At 39.1% G+C, this 20616-nt stretch overlaps 1 protein-coding gene across 9 annotated transcripts; it reads right to left on the bottom strand.

The window, feature by feature from the left end:
• Window positions 1–7571: 7571 nt before the first annotated feature.
• Window positions 7572–20445, bottom strand: LOC135162835 (WD repeat-containing protein 7). Of its 9 annotated transcripts, XR_010299024.1 has the most exons (17): window positions 20329–20445; window positions 19027–19202; window positions 18642–18874; window positions 18385–18527; window positions 16944–17134; window positions 16622–16767; window positions 15513–15539; window positions 14800–14890; window positions 14327–14647; window positions 13450–14099; window positions 13117–13322; window positions 12794–12931; window positions 12561–12629; window positions 12026–12121; window positions 9539–11412; window positions 9038–9358; window positions 7572–8810 (listed from the first exon to the last, which is right to left on the bottom strand). XR_010299024.1 is itself a non-coding variant. In XM_064121727.1 (16 exons), exons 2-16 carry the CDS (start codon window positions 19189–19191, stop codon window positions 9173–9175), a joined length of 4530 nt encoding a protein of 1509 aa, XP_063977797.1. In that variant the 5' UTR covers window positions 19192–19202; window positions 20329–20445; the 3' UTR covers window positions 7572–9172. The 9 variants fall into 9 exon arrangements, 8 of the variants coding, with proteins under 8 accessions (XP_063977797.1, XP_063977794.1, XP_063977798.1 ...); XM_064121727.1 differs by lacking the exon at window positions 15513–15539 and adding an exon at window positions 16411–16431 and having other exon boundaries at window positions 7572–9358; XM_064121724.1 differs by having other exon boundaries at window positions 7572–9358.
• Window positions 20446–20616: the final 171 nt, after the last annotated feature.

The following is a 20616-nucleotide window of genomic DNA, read 5'->3' as shown; positions in this document are numbered from 1 at the left end:
AAACATTCTCTATTAACCGCTGGTTAATCAATTCAACACGACGGAAGATGTAATTTTCCAACAGACCTAATTTTTTCTCCTAATACACTCCCAATAACTAAAAAAATCTTCCCCAAAGACTAAAAAAAAGTTGGTGCTTAATACGGCGAATAAATCTCCGGTATCCGCCCCCAATTCCCATCGGGCAATTTGCTGGATTTTAGTGTCGCTGATCAGCCACAGAGAGAAATCACCCCCGGAAGTGGCCTCTGATCCATTGAACTCTGACCAGCGAGTCACGTGACGAGAGAGAGAGACTCGAGGTCTCTACACATCCGGGGGTAATATCGACACAATGACGAAGAGTACGGGGGGGGGGGGAAGGACGGGACAGAGAGCGGCAATGAAAAGGCGGGGGTGGGAGCACTCGACGTTGAGGGTTCAGTTTTCCGGCGACGGGTGCAAAAAATCCTATTCATAAACGGACGAGACATTTGTGGTAACTGAAAAGAGATCTAGACACGAGCTAACTCGGCTTTTCATCCTCAATATCGACAATCGTTGTGTACAAACACGAGATCGACCGCAGGACCAACTTCTTCGGAGCTGTTATTGGGGAATTGTGTGAGTCCTCCTGTGTCTGTGTGAAATAAAGTTTGTCAATTGTTGCCGCGTGCCGCAGTTATGTTTGAGGGACATGAGAGAAGGCGTAATGGACAAGGGACTATTTGTCATCGATGATTTGCGATTTTGGGACACATCCCACTACGTATTCCTCACTTCTCGGGGCTGTTGGGAAGAAACGGGAGCGATGTTGTGGTGGTTTTTGATGGGAAATGAGAAGTCGAGGGAGGAAATCAGTAGCTAAGTGGCTAAACCAGATTCGCTCTTGACTATTGACCAGTTTTTCCTGACTATCTCGGAATCTAAGGAATATAGGTCAATATACAGACAGACAATAAATACATGTGCAAGCATTTCTTTCGAGATAAGTTAAATAAATAAAGGAGAGGAATTGATTGGTTTTGAAGGATCGATACATTAATTTATCGAGGAAGAAATCCCCGGGAAAGTCGTAACGAGCGTGAACAAAGTAGACAGTTGGCCTCCGTCGGGGTCAGAGTGATTCGTCTCGCACACTCGACTATTTGTGCAATTTCACGGCCACTTCGTTCTCGAGATCAGGCAAATTGTCCTGATCCCCGTTGGCTCTGGGGTGAGTGTGGGAAACAGTCAGCACTCGTACCCCTAAAGCGAAACCAATAAAATCTCTCCTATTTTCCCGGTGTCACCCCTCAAATTCGCCAGTAGAAGGCGAGAAAACCGAAATATTGAAATAAAAAAAAAGCCCCCAAAAAGGGGTTGAATTTATCACTTGAAAATGGGAGTAGTATAAATTCTAGAAAATGGTTATAATCGTTAGGCGAATTGCCAGACTGTTTTCTATCCCAAGTGTGCCAAACGAATCCCCGGAAATTGCCGGGGTGAAAAATACGAGAAAAAGGTGCGTCGTAATTCCCGGCCACTGGTGTTACCACCCACTGGATCCAAACGGTGATTTTCTCCTGTCACATTGTAGTATGTAACGTACGATCAAGCCCATTTACTCAAGGGATCATTCAACAGACTGGTCAACCAGCAAAAAAATCATGTCTCATGAAAATAAATTACGTTGACGAGGTTTTTTTTATTATTTTTTAATTAATTACCTTTAATTGTTATCAACGATATTCAATTTTCTTCAATTAAGTTGCATAATTCCCTTCAAGCAATCAGTTCCACTCCATCAAATAAATTTTTCCTCCAGCTGCATATCACCGTGTTCTCCCTTTCCCTCGTAAAAATCCCCCCCAAAAAAAAACAATTTAAAACTCACTCAAAACAAAAAAATTCAGGGACTCATTATTTAATTACTGAATTATTAATTTCCCAAATAATGAATGGCTGTCACATTTGCCAATAACTTCCCCTGAACTGCGCCAAAAGTGGAATTAAGTACAAAATTCGCAGGGAAAAAATTGCTGGACAATGAGACAAGCGTAGCGGAGGGGTGAGGTAGACAAGAATGGTTAGGGTGGAAATTTTCCCCACCTCCCCCCCTCTGCACCACTCGTGGGTGACTTCGGGGTGTAATTGCTGAAGTGGGCGTGCCAGTGCTGAGCTTCGTGCCGCTGGGCGTGGCTCACTGATTACACCGCGGCGATACTGATATCGCTGGCAAACCGCTTTGTCCTCATGCTCAAGACCTCCTGCAGTCTAAATTCTCCCCCCCCCCTCTCTCTTTCCACCACCACTCCATCAACCACTCTTCGTTTATATAGTATTTCATTGTATGTGCTGGTTGAAACCCTCTGGGACAGTTTTCCCGAGACTCCTGTGACGTTGCTAATGGAGCCTGTCCCGGTAATTTGGTTTGGACGTAACATGTCCTCTGAAAATAACACTTCCCATCGGTTTTTGCAATTTGCCTCATCTTCCGAGTTTTTACTTTCCTTCGTGTTTTAATTTCAAAGGAGATTGCTTCTTTAAATAAATTTTTCAGTAAACGTGGTGGTGAAAATGACATGATATTGCTCTATATTCAGATATCTTTTTAATTAAATTTATTGAATCAACTCAACTGGAGCATAATTATCAATGATTTGTGGTACCCAAAGCCCGAAAATACATTGATTTTTGCATTGAGAGATGGAGAGAGCCCGCAGCAATTGCTGACTCAAGAGATGAGCCCACAGTATTTTTTTTCCCGACTGAAACTATCGAATGTCGTCCAGTTCAAAAATTGTCCTGCTGGAGTGTCACGTGGGAATCCCCATGGCGATAGAATTGGACAATTTCTCTCCCTTATACGAGTGGCATTGGTTTGCGAAGGCCGACAATAAAAAACAGTCCAGTCAGCGGGGCGTGGACCAATAGCGCGGATATAACCCCAGGGCGGACGGTATATACCCCTGATGATGCGCGGACAGCAACAGAGGGTCTAATACTTTGTATTGCTGAGGGATAAACTTGAAAACAGGGAAAACTCGGCAATGTTGAATTTTAAATTTTGCAAAGTGTCCGCTGGAGACTACCGCTGTCTCCGGACGCTTGAGGTACTTGGAAAGGGTGTGGTTGCGGGTTTATGTCTTTCAACTCTGCATAGAGTTAAATAAGATTGAATAAACAGAATTTTTATTGTCCTTGCAACTAGTTTCATTGAAAATCAGTAACAAAAATAAACCAATCATGAAAAATAAATAATTATGTAAATGAAAATGAAATGAAAGTAATTAATTTCCATAACTTCATTTGGAGCATTAATCAATTTACTAGTGTTCCTTATCAACGATTATTGAAAAGTGTCAAAAAATAATCTGTTGTTTGAATTATTGAATAGAAAAATGGGGAGATAATTAATGGCATTGAGTAAATTAATTTGGCGTGAATTCAGTCTTACAAATTAGACTATTACCGGAAAAATTACTTTTCATTATGTTTTTCTTTACGCGAAAATTTTGCCATTGGAAAATTACAATTTGATTATCACGAAAAAATGGTAATAAATCTAAAGTAAATCGCAAATCGAATTTCTCTCAGTACGCTAATCAGAGATAATTTAATCTATGATCCTCCCCAGATCAATTATTCCCAACAATGTCGACATATTATTCAATTGACACGATTTCTCACTGAAACTATTCTCTGAATAAAATTAATTATCATTATCTCAATGGAGTAGCCATTTTAATTTTCAATAAATTATATCCGGTGTATTTGCTCTGAACAGCGAATGATTTCCAACCGTTGAAATGCCCATTAGACAGTGCCCGAAATCAATACCACTTACTCCATTTACCACTTCAATTATAGAAGCCTAATGACTCGTTAATCAATGGAAGCGTGTGTCCAACAGATTAACAAGCCATCTGATCGACCCTTAAATAATTAACAGTACGTTGTCTTCGTCACAGGAGCTCAACGAATTAAAAAATGTTCGTTTAGAATTTTGGAGGAGCTCAAATGTTCAAAAAAAGGCTCAGAGAAAAATTACGAAAAATTACGGGAACATTTAAATACCGATATTGTATGCTCTACAATAATTTCCGATTATAGGTAGAAATACCGTGACAAGTTCGTGAAATTTCCAAGATATAAATAAAAAGAAATTTTTTTTTCATGCCACTTGAATATCCTTAAATCATTGGCCTGTCACCATTCCCAGTGTTTCAATGGTTATTATTATTCATGAATGCAAATGGTGATTTCGAGCGCTGAAGACTGGAGGGCAGGTGAATAGGATATCAGCCCCGGTAATTCAATGAATTCATCCATTAACCGATTCCCCGAAAAATTTCACATTCTACTTCCTCGGATCCCCGAATCATCGATTCTCATTGCAATATTCATTCAGTCGTTAATGCCTTCGTGCATGCTCATACTAGGATCCAATCACAGATGAATACCAAGAGAGGGTTGTATGATGAATTCATCCGTTTCGTTTACAGATTGAATCTTGAGCATCGCCAGGGCGGATCAGCAATTTGCCAGGACCATGACTCTTCAGAAATCTCTAGGACTTCTTTTAGAAATCAATTTTGAAACTCACTGGGAGCTTAATGAGACACCGTGACGGGACGAAAATGATTCATATGAGAAAATCAATTCAAATGATTGCAATCTTCGAGCAATTATCAATATTTTGCGGAGCAAAATTCCTAATCCCTAGCTGAAATATTTAAATTTCTCCTTTCACTCTCATCCGGCCTAATCAGCCCTACAATACTCGATCTATCAACTATGGGAGATATTTTTTTTTTCTATTTCATTACGCTGTTGTCTATGAATGAAAGACTCTCTGAAATCCCACTATTTGAGTTCGCCGGTGTGGTTATAGGACAATTAAAAAGCCACTGGCGTTACGTGTTCAAAAAAGAAGTAAAGAGACAGTTTCATAACTCAAGCCTGGATCTCCCTAGCAGGGGCCTTTTTGGTGCCGCCGCCGCGCTCGAAACGTCGTCTGCATACTTATAAATCTACAACGCATGCAACGCATCTGTATCTGTCTTTCATTGTGTCGTTGATTTTTACCCCCCGATCTCCACCCTCTGCTCCTCACCCGGGTTTGCTCGTCTATACGAAATTCCAAGGTGATTTCTTCCTGACAAAACAATTGATTTTATCGTGCGATTTTACATTTCAATTTAATTCAGAGAAAAAAAATTCACCATTGACATTCTCCCATTGTACTCATCATTCATGCGTCAGACAGAAAAAGCATTTTTTTCAAATGCTTTCACGTTTGGGAAAAATGAAAAAAAATGCAGAGAATTCTGTATAATTCATTCAATTGATTTTCTAGTTGTTTCAATGGGTTTTAATGTTTTTGCGGAAGTCAATGGGCATATTTTGTCCATGAATTGAGAATTTGGGGATTGTTAGTCAATTTTGAAATAACTTTTGTTCTCGCTACACTGAATCAAATGGACGAGACATTTATCTTCGCATAAGGGATGCAGGGGTACCATTCAAAAAAAGGGGGAGAGAGCCGAGAGGGTGGTCTACCATCATTTCTCCTCGCTCACCCATTCGCCCTTGTACATACACAAATTATCGTATCATTAATAATTCACGTGTGAGTTAAAGTGCGCGCGTAAAACGCCTAGCGCACTACATTATGCATAAGTGTTCTAGGCCCCGTTCAGACCTGTGTCTATGGCCATCAATTTTCCCTATGAAAAATTCAATTTGGCAGTGGTGTATTAGAATCAGCCCCGTTCTTTCCGCTTTCACCATCGAGCTATTTATTATGAGTTGATTAACCCCTTTTTGTGGGCACATGTAACACTCTTTGAAATTAATATTGGGGACTGATTACCCCAGAGACGAGCAGTGTCATTTTGGATCATAAATATTTAATTGAAGAGCGTGGGAATGAAGTCGAAGAAGTGTCTATTTTGAAGTCATTGCAATAGAGGTTTCTTTTCCACATTGCAATTGTGAGAATTCAGTAGCGAAGTGGTAAAACAAGATAACTTTTGACTATGGATTAATAATGAACTCATTCATGATAAAAAAAAGACTGGTCGCCATGTAGTAGAAATCATCCTCAATCAATAGATGAAAAAATTTGGAGGGTCAAGTTATATTCTACTAGATAAAAAAAAATCTCCAATAGTTTAATTTGAAATGAAAAATTATCTCTCCATTTTCTCATTAAAATGAATTTAATTTCATTATCTGTGTCTTTCGAAACATATCGATAATTCAATGAACCTCCAAAAATGTCATAACTAAATTTTTTTTAATATTGAAACTCTTCACCGTGGCGTGCATTAATAATTGCTCGGTTATTATAGGTTTGAAATCAATGTAAAGTGGAAAGGTGTTCTCGAATGACCCATCTCTGGCCTCTCACATTTCTCTGAATACCCAGAAAAGTGACTGATGAACGATTAGATCGCTCTAACTTCATTCATTTAAATAATTCCGTGTTAATTAATCAAGTTAGGCGATTAATCCTCAGTATCGGAATCCAATGAATCGTTTTAATGTAAGTGCGCTGGATTAATAACTCATTGTGTTTCAAATGGCATATCTTCGTTAGACGAGAGGAGCAGTGAAATAATTTAGTGGATTGAAATGATGAAATGGAATGAGACTGTTAAACTCAGTCAGTCTTTTCGGAGTTATTTCAGCCAATATTTAAATGAATAAAATGGAAATGTTGTGAAAAAAGCAATCAATTTTGCATTGATAAAAATTCTCTAAAAAAACATTTTTATAAAAATGACAGCATTGGACGAGAAAAAAAAGATTTTGTTTCGCCCCATCTCAACTGAAATATTCATTCATTTATTTGAAGTGAAATCACTATTGGAATATCGAGTTTCCTGTTATCGCAAGGTCGGTATCTGAGTCAAAGTAATATGTATGATAATTCAAACATGCCCACACCTTATAATGGTCGGTCGTGTAGTCAATAATAAGAGCCTCGCCCCATTCCACAAATTGAATTCAGCCGCCTCCCGTCCAATAATCTCACATCTCAACCAACAGTTTAACCTCCGGTAATTGTATTAATAACTCGAAACGAGCTACCATTCACAAAAGCATACGCTCAATGAGAGCCAACTTACAGTCAACAATCCTATCAGCTCTTCATCTCAAATTCAAAAGGTTTTCCCGGTCTTCAGGTGCGGGGGATTTGAATAATCGTGTAGGATGGTTTATCGAGGGGGAGAGAGAATGAATGAATGGTCTCGAAGATAGTCATGTACTACTGTCGGTTTAACGATGTTCTACGCCCTTTCCGCTAATATTTATGTTTTTTTATTTTGCAAGTTTTCGATGGAATTGATGTGAATTCCAAAATGATAAAAACCGTACGAAAAGTGAATTGTGACTAAACGGGTGAATGAAAACAACATGTATTTGGGACTAGCATGCATTTTCTTGAGCGTCGAAAAAATGGAGTTTTACTCACTGTTGTTGACATCCGATGAGTACTGTCTATATCGCTCAATCAGGAGCCATTCGAGAAAGTTGGAAAAAAAAATTAAAAATCACTGAAAACGAAGCAAAATTAAGCGAATAAATACCTTTTCCACATAACTTCTTATATATTATAATATATTTCATGGACATTACATTATTAATAATCAATACATTAAATACATTTGTCTCATCATTATAATAATCATTAACAATGAAAAAGTGTAATTGCATAGAAGCGTGTTTTTTTCACAGTTCGATCAATTGTACATCAATTCACTGACCATTTGAAAGTGGAGAAATAGTCTGCTAACGAATTTTTTAGATAGTTAATCCGAGGGTTGTGTTCCTTGACATTAAAAATGATCTAGTAATTGCAAAACAACCCTTGATGATTCTCAACGTGTCTATCAATGTGAATATAGAATAAATCTTAGTGAAGTGCGATTGAATCAATGGCCCGTCGACGTTATCTGAGTAAAGACTTTACCTATATCGCTAAAATTGTATAAATAATCTCTTTTTCCTGAATTATGGATACCAATTTTCGGAAAATGTTCTGATGAATGAGCAAGTCTTGATACTGTGCTCTAGAATCACAGAAAAATCTGCCCAATTGAATGCTCAACATAAAAAAATCGAATCATTATTTATCCAATTGGACAAGGAATAATTGATTGCATAATGGCACTATCGACGAGCCACTAATTATCAAAAACCGGAAAGTGTCGCCTGGTAACAGGACAAGTACAATTATATAACATTTTCCATACTCATAACAATAATTCAATGTTTTACACAGACACGTGGGGTATAATACTTTAGGACTTTAGCTGGTGTACATGAGGGAGTAATCACACATTACCGACGTAAATTAGCCTTTCGGTTTTTAAATATTAACAGAATAATTATATTACAGGGTACTTTAGTCCTTCCTCTTATTGTCGGTGGTTTAGGTTTTTCATTGACTCCGTATAAATAACTTCAGTGGTTTCACAATTTCCCGATTGAATAAAATGAAAAATTTAATTGAATTTTCAAAAATTCTCCTATTCAACACGAGAGCAAGCGATTGCAGAAGAAAATTAACAGTCTTTAAACATCTTTTCTGGAAATCAATTAACAATTTAGTATTCATAATTCTCATTGGAAACCATCGATTTATTGAAAAATATTTTCATTTTCATGTATTACTAGAGCAGATGCCCAATTACGAATGCCTCAAATCAATGATTTGTCTATCTTTTCGCATAATTAATTTACAGGATTAGTTTATTGATGCTTTGAACTGTTAACAGCCCGCTCATTAAATTTTTACACTTCATTCAACGTAGAATCCACGCAACCTGTGATACATACTGCAAATAAATAACAATCTTACTTAAAAATTGAAATGACGAACTGAACAATGAGTGGGAGAAAACTAACAAAATTTCAATAATTGAAATCCACGTGATGTGTCCTTCGATGCCAGCGAACTGTCGTCCGTAACATTTTATATACATTACTGCGTATATTTGGTATTTACTTTCAGCATTTAATATCTCATTAAAAAAAAAATTCACTAGTGAGTTCATTAATTTACCTTTGCTATCCTGCATTCGCCCAGTCAGCCGACGAGAGAAACAAATTGAACTAGCAATTGAGAAATAGAATCTTTTGTAAAGAATATTTCTCTTCTCGTTTATTCTCCTGGTCGATTTATTTATTAATTACTTATTTAGACGTTGAAACGTGTTTCCGAGCCATCAGCCAACATGAGGGTGACGGTACGATTGTTGATCCAGATTAAACGGGCCAGCCGCATCGGATTCAACCTCGCTACGTCGTTTATTGGTGCTGTACTGTATGACTTTACACAACGAGTCTGGGAATTTCCTAGGCCGAACATTCCACTGCTTGTTTGCTAGATAAAAAATTCAGGCGATTATTAGGGATGCATAAATTCGAAAAATTAAAGCTGGTTATCAACTCTCCAAGAATATTTTTGTATTCATTATAAAATAAATTATCTCCCCTACTTGATTATCCTAATTCTAGAGAAGTTCAATAATTGACCGAATGAATGAAAGAGCAGCACAATTACCTGCCAGAAGCATAATTTGTTTTCCGTGCATGAATAACTGACTAAGAATTTTCCCTCTGGTGAAAAAGCACAGGCAGTAACTGGGGCTTGATGTGCCGAGACAGTCTGGCATTTGACAGTCCCCCGGAGTTCATACAGTGCCAACTGTCCACTTCTGCTGCCAACAGCAATTCTCCTCGTTGCTGAGCAATGACTGACCTGATTGAATCTACATACAGCTGGGAAAACCTCGTTGAGTGGCTTTGTCTTCAAATGACCTGGATCAAGACAGTGCAGAATGATATCCATTACCTCAACCAGCAGTTCGCTCATTTCGCTTTGCATTTTATCAATGAGCTGTTCAACAATCCTCAGAATTTCTGGTTTAGCCCTTGCAAGAACACTCGCCCCTAAATTAACGTTAAGAGTTTGGGCATTTTGCTGAAGTGTATTAAATCTCGCTACCTCCCTGGCCATGGTGGTAATGAAGGCTGCAGGCCTAGCCGTAGCAATAAGTGTCAGGGCATGCCTCGAAGTTCTGCATGTGTCAGCAGCTGGAGTCAGTGGAAGTCCATAAGTCATGCTGGGAACGAGCTTATCAGCATCGCAACACATCTCCAGAAGCCCCAGTAGTACCTTGGAGACATCGAGATACGGTTCCCAGACAGTGAAGCCCCTTCCAATGAGATCAATGGCAGCTCTTCTCAGGGAAGTGTGGAGAGGGAGCTTGGCTGATGATGGAGCATGAAGGAGATGCATCAGAGCCATGCTGGTCAATCTCGCGAGATTATTGTTCCCAATACCAAAGCCCTCTACCACCGAGCTCTTTCTTCTTTGATCATTATCGCGTTTGTGATTATTAGCAGCAACATCCTGCCCGAATTCAGCACCAATGACTCCGAGAAGAACAACAGCCGTCGTCTGTTTTCTCTTGAGTTCTGCAGCACTCGATGGCTTTCTCGTTGCACACATTTCCTCTGCCAGCTCCTCCTCCTCATCCTCCTCCTCGGGATGGGCCTCCACTACTGGAGTAGGACTGCCTGAAGGGGGTGAGTGATTTTGGGGCTGGGGGACTATCGACTCCTGTGTGCTATACATCGGCAGGTACTGAGACCAGCTGTCCACCAGGGTTTTCCTTCCCTTTGGTCCCATTCTTCCGAGTTCAGCCAATAGAAGTGCTTGAGCTGCCTCCCGCACCTCAAGACACTGATGCTGCCATCTCCTCGCCATCATCTCTACTTGAAGACGCTTGAATGTCTTGGAACCGCCCATGGCAGTCACTTTATCTGGCAGGAGGACGCAGTGAAGCGTCGCCAAGAGGCTCCAACCTTGTTTTATCTGCGCCTGTTGCACCGTGAACATCTCCTCATTCTCTTCCTCAGCTTTATTCCAGTTGACTCCAGCGCGATTTCCAGGTCGATGCATTTTACGATTGCGTTCTTGCTCCGGAACAAAGGTAGCGTTATTCATGGACATGAGAGTGTTGGCAAGGGCGACTACTGCGAGGAGATGATTACTGGTGAGGGTCGTTGAGAGTTCCCAGTGAGCACGCGCTGTGAAGGCCTTGGTTAGTCGGTCCTGGTGGACCAACTCTGCGGGGAGACGCTGCTCCAGTTTTGTGGCCGGCTCACCTGCTGGCTCCAGGTGGGTCTGCCAGGTTGGCAGGAGGAGAGACATATATCCTCCTTTAGACAAAACTCCAAAGGACACTGGAACCATAGGTCTCAAGAGTCCTAGTTTACCCTCACAGACTCTGTCAAGATCTGGATCCATGCCCCAGGCGTGTAGAAGACTCAGTAATACTTGCGCGATCTCCATGGTGATGTTGGGTTCGCTGAACGTTCCACTCCTCTTCAAGGGGTTTCTGGAGCTGTCGCTGTTGTTCCAGCCTTCACCTGCGAAAATGCTACCGATTGTATTCTTTCTCGTGATTATTCAAACATACTACCACATTTACAATATCTGAGAAAGTGTACTGACGCAATGACAGCGTGCAGTGCGCTAAACTATTGAATTAATAAAACGAAAAAAAAATTAATGAACGGTGAGATTTCATCAAGCGGTACTGCAAGTGTTCTAAGGCATTTAATTATGAAAATGCATGACATAAATCAGCGACAAATAACCAAATACTAGAGGAATGGCTGTTGACATCTGTCAATATCATGAGATGCCTGGAAAAAAATCAAAACATAAAAACAAATCTAAATTAAACGATCCTAATTAAATTTCAATCCTTCAGAAGCATTTGAAACGAACAACAAATGAGTAAATAAATTAATTGATGTAGAATATTGTTTGAAGGATCGAAAGCATGTCTAAAATTAGCAAATAATATATATTAGTGGTCCCATTTCTGTGGATATAACAGAATACATAAATAATTGCTGCAATGAGGGATGAGAAACATTGACGATATAATAAGCAAAATAAAAAATGGAACTCCAGTGCAACACATGCGACGATCGAGAGAGGGGTGAATTTCTCTCTCGATTGGCTGACCTTTACCATCGAGTGTTGACGGTTTAAGGCCAACGCTCTCGACCTTAGCCTGCAATTTAGTGTGAACATTCTCGGCACCCTCCTTCATTTTTGCCAAAATACCTGTGAAAGGAATTTCATTTTACCCTGAGGTTCTTTTATTACATTTATACGAAGAACAACAAGGCAAGATTTGCAATAGAAATTTATGGTTAGTGGAGGCAGCAGTTATCGCGGTAATGAGCCCAGTTAATGACACCTTGAATTAGATTTTTTAAATTGACAATAGTTTTCTTCTCATTACTTGGACTTATTACCCTTGCCATATCTTTAGCCATAATTTTAAACGAAAAACTCTTCATGGGAGATTTTTTGCGCATTGGGATCAACGGAAGATGAAACAACTGCGTTGCTAACTGAAAAATTTGAGCTCGTGGTGACCGAGCAATGAAAAATAATAATAGTAATAATAAGCCAATTAAATAAAATGGGCATATTGAGGGAGGAAAGCTGGGTGTTACTAATAAAATTGAGGTGATTAATTTGATGAGTATCACGATACCGTGCCGATCTTTCTCCTTGAGGATTCTCTCCATATCTCCAGCTTTATCCTTAACACGACCGAAAAAGTCTGGAAGGATGAGAATTACTTAATGGTACCATGGTTGCGTGATCACCAGAGATTGCAGCAAGTTCGTAATAGCAATTTTCGTTGTTTAGAATTTTTTTGCAAGCATTTTTTCATAGAAAATGCTTTACACATACAGCCCCATGTTTTCATTCATGCAGGCTTACCTGCAATTTTTTTATGGGCATCGGGACTTGCTGACTGGGTCAATGCTGCTACTTTTTGATATTCAGAGGCAGATATCAACCCCTGTGCCTCCAGTGATCCAGGAGACATGGCACCATACTCGTCACTCAATAATTGTACTGTGTAAAAATATTGTGAGCAACAAAGTTTTGATAATTATACGTTCAACGCTCCTGAGATATTTTTCATTCGTTTGTAAAATCATTGATGTAAATACTCCATACACGAACGATTTTACTGTAAGACGCCGAAAAAATTGACAATGGTAATAATAATAACTAGTGGAAAGAATGTAAAGTCTTACCTATTAAGGCCTCAATGTCGAAGAACATGATGTGGCTCTCTGGATCTTTGGGGTTGCTCCGGAATCCTTGGATCATCAGTGGTGCTCCTTTGGTCTTGATCTGATTACCATGATCGCTTCCATGCCCTCCGTGAAGCTGCTGGAGCTGATGGAGGCCTCGTTGAGTTGCGTGGCGAATTGCTGATAAGTTTCTGTGCCTCAAACCCCTAGCAAATTAATATGTTTTTTGAAATCAATCGTAGTTTTGAGGAATCGTAGATATTAATTAAAACGGAATAAACTCTCAAGTAGCGTAAAAATTCGAATTTGGTAAAAATTGCCTTTCACTCATACCTGAAGAAATGAACAGCAGGATTAGCCAGCCCTAGTTCCCCACCGGCCGCAGAGCCCCCAGATGCTGCGATAGTGTTTTCATCACAAGCATATAATACCTCCTCAGCAATAATTCCATGAAGAACCCTGTCCAGATGTCCAGTCTCCATCTGCCAAACGTAAACCGCCCCATCAGAGCATCCAATGATCATGAAATCATCGAGAGGCCTCCACTTGATAGTGACAACTGGAAACAAATGTCTCGAAGCAAGGACTACGCATTTTCGTTCGGCCAATGAGAGAAGTGTCACCGAGTGGTCCGAAGCGACACTGCACACGCACTTCTGGATTCTGGGGCTACAGTTGTCGGGGGGAACCATCAGCTGGGTGATCTCACCGGCGTGGACGCAGAATCTGTGAATCAATGTGCCAGCGTAGAGGTCCCAGAGGCACACTGCAAAGTCAACGGACCCTGATACAAGGTGGGCCTTGTCGTAACGCGGGGCGGCACTGTGAGGGTACAGGAGGCAATTCACACGACCCGAATGGCCCACAAGTACCTGGTGGGGTGGCCAGTCATCGTACTGTTGGTGATTTCCATGGAGAAGCTGAAGCATCACTGTTTGCGTCGCCGGAACGATTATGATACTTCCGTCCTCGCGACCAACTACCTGTTGGTTATTCATTGGGGGAACGTAGATAGCATTTTTTTCATTTAGTCAATTTTTTTTTCTATTATGATAAAAATTCATCGGATGCTTTCGTCAATTGAAAAAATATATAGTTCTCATTCAGGATTCATTCTTACGATATTCTTTGAAGCATTGGGCACGACGAATGGTCTAGATAATTTTTTTCCTATTTTGTAATGCAGAAATGAAATGAACATAGTACAAACCAGTCTGCTCTGTTGTGGAAGATAAATGCAAGCCGTCAACTTGATTCCATGATTATCTCCAGAGTCCAACTGATCCAGAATTCCAACAGGTGGGGGTTTCATATCCTCCCAAGCAGTCTCAAGGCTCGTCTTTATAGTGGGAGCCAGAGTCGGGCACTCCGTTTTCGCATTGTGGGTTATCTGGCTCAATTGCTGAGAAGTCACCTCTGGCACTGACCACAAAATCACCACACCCTCGCTGTCACCTCGCAGTAAGTACTTGACAGTCTTGTTTTGACGCTGAACTGTGACTAGGCGCATTGCGGGGGGACATGACAGTGGCTGCAAACATATCAGAAAATTCAATTAAATATTTGCAAACCCGACGAAGTGGATACAGTCAACCCTCCACGAAGGAGATATTCATCTTAAAACAAATCAATTTGTCTCGTAAAAGAAGAAAATAATAATTAATTAATCTAGTGATCATTTACCTTATCCCCTGGCTGTGTCAAAATACTGTACAACGATGGTTGATCATTGTCAGTGGATTGTTGGTGGAAGTTCGTGTTGTCTGCCACACTACTGCACACCCAAACAAAAATCAATTGAACTCCCACTTCCCATATCACCACAATGATGAACAATTTACGAACATCGTGGCTGTTTAGGACATCCTTATGAAGTCGTAAACAGTTGACCATCAGTTATTGGAAGACATGAACACAGAGAAGCTAGCACACTCGCATTTATACCATTGATACTTAATTGCTGGAGGAATTTAATCAATCAAAATACGATATTAATTAGCAAACAATCAGTTATCATAATTTCCCAATCATTACGAATGATGGAGAATTACTCAGAGAACTCTTCACGTTCGTATCGCAAACAAAGCTGCCAGAAAGCGACAACAACAAAAAAAATCTGAAGAAATATCGTGCTGGTGCATAAAAAGAATGAGTATAATGTAATATTTGTGATGAAGTTGATTGAATAAATACTGAAAAACCCGTCTCCATGGAAAAATGATGGTTTTGGTGCAGATAGATGAATGAAAATCATCATTAGACGGTTCCCAACTTTTTCTAATGACTCATACATTTTATGACACATGAGACAGTAAAGAGTAATGGAGAGAAGACATACGATAGGACGGGTGTTTCAAAGGTAGATTATCATATGTATATGGTAATAATGGGGTTACCTGCTGAGAGCCTTGCCCTTCAGCTTGCTACAATAGACCAGGTCCCCCGGAGATTGTGGTAGTAATGTTACGTGATAAGAAACATTCACCAAAAAAAAACAAATGATGATTTTTGCGTTAAATATTGAAGGAAACTGATGATTCAATTAATTGTTATATTCATGGTTATTTTAATCGTAGAGGTGGGGTCGTTGCTTTATGACTGGTGCATTATTCAAGTTATTATGGGTCTTGCGATTTTATAAATATGTTCTCACACAACTCAGTTTAAGTAAAAGAAAAGAAAATTTGACATGTGACAGTTTTTTGGAATTTTTTAAATAGTTTTTTTTTAACGAGACTTGTACGAGAACATTTTTTTGTGGACGAGCGGTCATGGATGTCATGATGAATCTCCATTTTTAGAGTGACGAAAATACTGAAAAAAACTGCAATTACTGCAATGAAATGATTAATTCTAATCATAATTATAAGTATTTTCAGAATATTTTTTTGGATTATACAACTTGAGATTGTATCTGTTGTGCATGTTTATTCCTTAACTTCTTTATGGTAAAATGAATGATCAGGAACGAATGAAATGACAACAAAAGAATTAATGGGTGCATTGCCAGCAAGTGTTTTTCATCGAACAGCCGCAATTTCATCTGATTAAATTGAGTTATAGAACAGTATAATCTGCATTCTTTGCCATTTTAAAACCCCAACACCAACACTAGAATTCTAAGTTGATGATTAAAAATTATCTAAATTACTCTACATTTCCATGGTAATTATTGAAATATCAAATAGCAGCGCGTTAATTATTATTATTGAACTCTGCAAGTCCCTTATTATTCTTATAAATATACTCTTTGAATTGTTTAATAATGCAATTTCGGCGTGCAAAGTAATCTACCTTTCGAGCTGAACCAGAGCCCTACAACCAATGGAGAAAAAAAGAAAAATCAGTAATTGGAAAAATTCAACGAGAAAAATCAAATGAAATATCTACTCTCAATCAGTGGAGCTTGAACCTGACCGATAATTTATGGCAAAGTTCAATTTTTTCTGTAAATCGTAAATTAGAAAATTGTATCTGGAATTAAAAAATGAATTGAGGTACGAACTTTGAAGGTAATTTGTACAAGTATCCGTGTCCCTCGTCGCTCCACACGATGACTCTATCAGCAGCTAAAAAATCACCAGCCATCCATCGCTCGCCAGGTCGTGCTGTCACCGAACAGAGGACTGAGAAGTCTCCGGCGTCAAATATCTGATTAAAAAAAAATACAATTGAAAGATCACCAAGATAGAAGTCATTTGGCTTCAAATTCCAGATGCACTGATCTCAATTTTCTCAAATAACTATGAAGACCTCAATTAAACTGAATTAGATTGGTGGAAAAAATTATTCAATTAAAAATAGCCGTAATTATTCGTAGTAATTACCTGCCAGTACTTTGAACAAACGATGAGAACAGTCCTCTGATTATAAGGACAGCAGGTCATGGCGAGAGCATTGAGACACCTGATCTGCTTGCTCTCGTGTTCATAAAGTGGTTCACTATTACGATTCTCATGTCCCAATAGCGTCCAGACTTTGACTGTCCCAGTTGTGGTGAGAGCAAGAACCACGTCATCTTTAAAAAATTATGTTAACTATTGCATGATATATACGCCCAATTCTCGAACATTACAAACAAAGCTACAGTATCGTAATTTTTTTATGACCCAAAAGTTCATTTGAGAGTCGAAAAATGTCTCCACATGCCCGAGTCCCTTTCAGCTTGATTAAATCCCCCTCTAGCGAGGACAAGCACATGCTCCACACGAATTAATATCCGAATTGACTTTTTGCGTTAACATGAGTGTTAGTTCACCATTTATTAAAATTATATTCAGAATTCTTATTTTTGGTTCACTGCAAGCAGTTTTCTGTCTACATGAGTTAATTCCAATTTACACTCAGAATATTAAATAGTGTCATTAGTCGTGAATTTTCTAAAATGAAGCACATAATATTGAATATAGCGTTCGGGACAGATTGGAGAATTATAATGCATTGAATTTAAGTATTTGTTCCGAAAACGTTAAGTATTTATCAAGATTTTTCTTAAAGGAGGATTGTTCCTTGAAAAAATCTCCACATCTTTTCCTCCCGAATGAAAAATTAGTTGAAGAATGAAACTAAATCTAAGGAATTGATGACCGAACATTGCGCATGCTTTCCGTAATCACCAAAAAATAAAGACATTCTCATCAAGTAATTATTAAATACTCTGTTCTGTGTATACTTACGACGTGTATGGTATTGCTTAAATAATTATGAGGTAAATGGCTTTGGGAAGATGGTTTAATATGGAAATGGTTAATGATTAATGAGAGATAATGATAAGGCAGTAGAGATATGCAGACTGGTTAATTGACCAAGATCAATAATGAGATATAAAAAATATAAAAATAAATGTATCCACTGGGATAAGGCGACATAACATAACGACGAATGATTGAAATTTAAGAAATCGTGATATAGGCTGATCTGCGCTCAGAGAACCAGCTCTTAATATCTTTGCAACGTATGTACATGCTGGAACATTGTAATTTTCATTAACTTGAAAGACTCCACTCAAGAACCTTGTTAAATATTTTTTCCCAAAAGCTAACCAATTAACTTTCATAAAGAAATATTTTCCCTCTTTGTTAGTACAAAATTTCCAATAGAAATTGTCATGAACAATTATTCTATGTATTTACTCTCGTGGAGAACGAATAACTATTTCAATGTTTAACATTTGAGACTTGAGACTGGACAAACAAAAAATTAATAAAGGAGAAAAAAAAATATTACTGATTGAGGATAAAAGCGTAGGTGTGATGAAGTGTAACTAACTTGTGTGCACGTAGAACCGACCTTTCCGTTGGGCCGGCCGTAGTACGTGCAGTGCGCTGATCCAATCGGGATTTACACGAGAACTCAGGGTGAACAGTACTTCCAGGCTAAACGGATCCATCACCAATACTTCGGGATAATACCTGAAAAATAAACAAAAATTGAATGAAATTAATTCTAATTTTTATTGATAAAATTCTGCAATGAAGTAGCAATAGAAAAAATGATGGGAAAATTAATAAATTGGAAATTCTCACCCAGAACAAAATAACCTAACGTCCTCTCCCCCAGCAGAGACGTAAGGAAGCATCTGTGTGTGGATATTATTTAATTTAACAGCTTCACGACACTTTCCGTCAACCAAGTCCCAAGTGCACATCTCTCCACTCTCGCTGCTGCTTACGATGTAGTTCTGCTCCATTATGACACTGGCGCGACTTAAACACATTATGGGTGCTGTGTGTCCAACCAGCAGACATCTAGGTGTCATCTAAAACCAGAGGAGCAAGAGTTGACGACTTGACTGGATGGAATGTTCTCAAATTTATAGAAAAAAAAATATTATGATAATTTTTATTACCACAATGATGTTAGGAAAATTTTTAACAGTAATTAAATTTTCTTCAATTCTATCATTGTTACCTTTAAGGTGTCTGGGTCGACCTGCCACAGACAGATTTGCCCATCGTAGCATCCAGTGACAAGTGTTTTCTGATCTTTCGATAAATAAATACATGATATGCAGTGGGTCGGTGCTATCCGGCCCCAGAGCACTATTGGCACTACCAGACTCGGGCCTGCCGTCATTTTGAGTCAACCTGGAAGCAATTATCATTCAAATTAATTATTCTCTCGCCATATGAGACTGACACTGGCGAACTATTGTGGCGGGTGACGCACACAAGTTTTAGAAATTTCCTACTCCACTGGGTGGGTGTCACTCAAATAGTATCTACAATCCCCATCCTCGTGTATGCCTGCATGCGTTGTTTACATTTAAAGAATAATTCAAATGCTGCAGTTTCAGTACAGGTCGCTCCCAAAATTTGTGCGCATCGTTCGCCAGTTTCAGTCTCATTCTCTCCAATCGGGAGTAATTAGAATTCTATTAGGCCTCAAGGTTTCGCGAGATGAGTCTATTATTAACCGGAAAACACGTTTGAGGATAAATTTTGCACTAAACGTTGGGAACATAAAATTAGACCCTTTCATGTGTCAATATTAATGGACGACCGCTGCTTCGACTCGTACGAGGGGTTTATTTTGAGTCAAGTGGATGGATAAATTATTTTTACTGCTAATGGAAAATGGCAAAATGCATTTTTTTGTTTATCTCCTCACGTCGTGTGTGTAGGACACGTCACAAGACACATGAAAATGTTATCTGGACCATAAAAAAAAATTAACAGTCATTCATTCATTAACAGTCAACATTGCGGAAGAGCTCTCCTTGGAGGTGCAGCCTCAATTGTCATAATTATCAAGGAGACAAACAACAATTCCGACAGTTCTTTGTTTATCACGTGTAAACGCAATTATTTGTAAAATGCAACCGTGGCTAATCTACCTCCGAATATCGTCGAAACGTCAATCATAAACTCCACTATTGAATAATCTGTCGTACCGGTGGTGAGGGGCAATCACTCCCCATACGAGCATCCCCGTTCCCTCGCCCGAAAAAAGCATTAATTCAGAGAAAGTGATGAGAAATAAATGGAACCGAATAAAAAAATGTTAATAAACCCCCCCAGATGTTCGTAATCACGTGATGACCGAGGAAATTAAGAGAAACTGACTGATAATATTGCACCAGCGTCTGGGGAATCACAGTAGACGTCACTGTCAATCTCACACTTGTCGTCATCCCCTCGATAATCTCTCACAATCGAGAAATTCATCGAAATAATTACCAAAAATGGAATAATTGTTTGTAGAATTACTCACCAGAACTGATGATTGACGACGGCGAGCGATTAAATCCACGCGAGTGGCTGAAATGTGTAGAAAAACACTGGAGAATCACCTACGAGAGAACTGTCGGCGCCATTTTGGAATCGAATGAGTGATCAGCTGTTTCCGACGAACACTGCGCATTCCTCAAGCGCAAGTTCGTGACATACTTTGGGCGGGGCGGCCATTTGAATTGTTTTTCGTTCATCGATATGAATCTACAACGAATGATTTTAATTTTAATCGGTTGTCCAGCTTCAATCAATTGTTGAGATTAACTAG

The sequence above is a fragment of the Diachasmimorpha longicaudata genome, chromosome 5, assembly GCF_034640455.1.
Source record: "Diachasmimorpha longicaudata isolate KC_UGA_2023 chromosome 5, iyDiaLong2, whole genome shotgun sequence".
NCBI lineage: Eukaryota > Metazoa > Arthropoda > Insecta > Hymenoptera > Braconidae > Diachasmimorpha > Diachasmimorpha longicaudata.
Note: the sequence above shows the minus strand (reverse complement) of the source record. Positions and strands in the feature narration are given on the sequence as shown.

What these genes read in the sequence shown, in the direction of transcription:
- LOC135162835 (XM_064121724.1), bottom strand. Translation starts at nt 19,191, where the DNA reads ATGACGGCAGGCCCGAGTCTGGTAGTGCCAATAGTGCTCTGGGGCCGG. An exon ending in CGACATTGAGGCCTTAATAG is followed by an intron (nt 12,932 to 13,116) that starts GTAAGACTTTAC and finishes ATTTTTACACAG; the next exon opens with TACAATTATTGAGTGACGAG. An exon ending in TAAACCGTCAACACTCGATG is followed by an intron (nt 11,413 to 12,025) that starts GTAAAGGTCAGC and finishes GCATTTTCGCAG; the next exon opens with GTGAAGGCTGGAACAACAGC.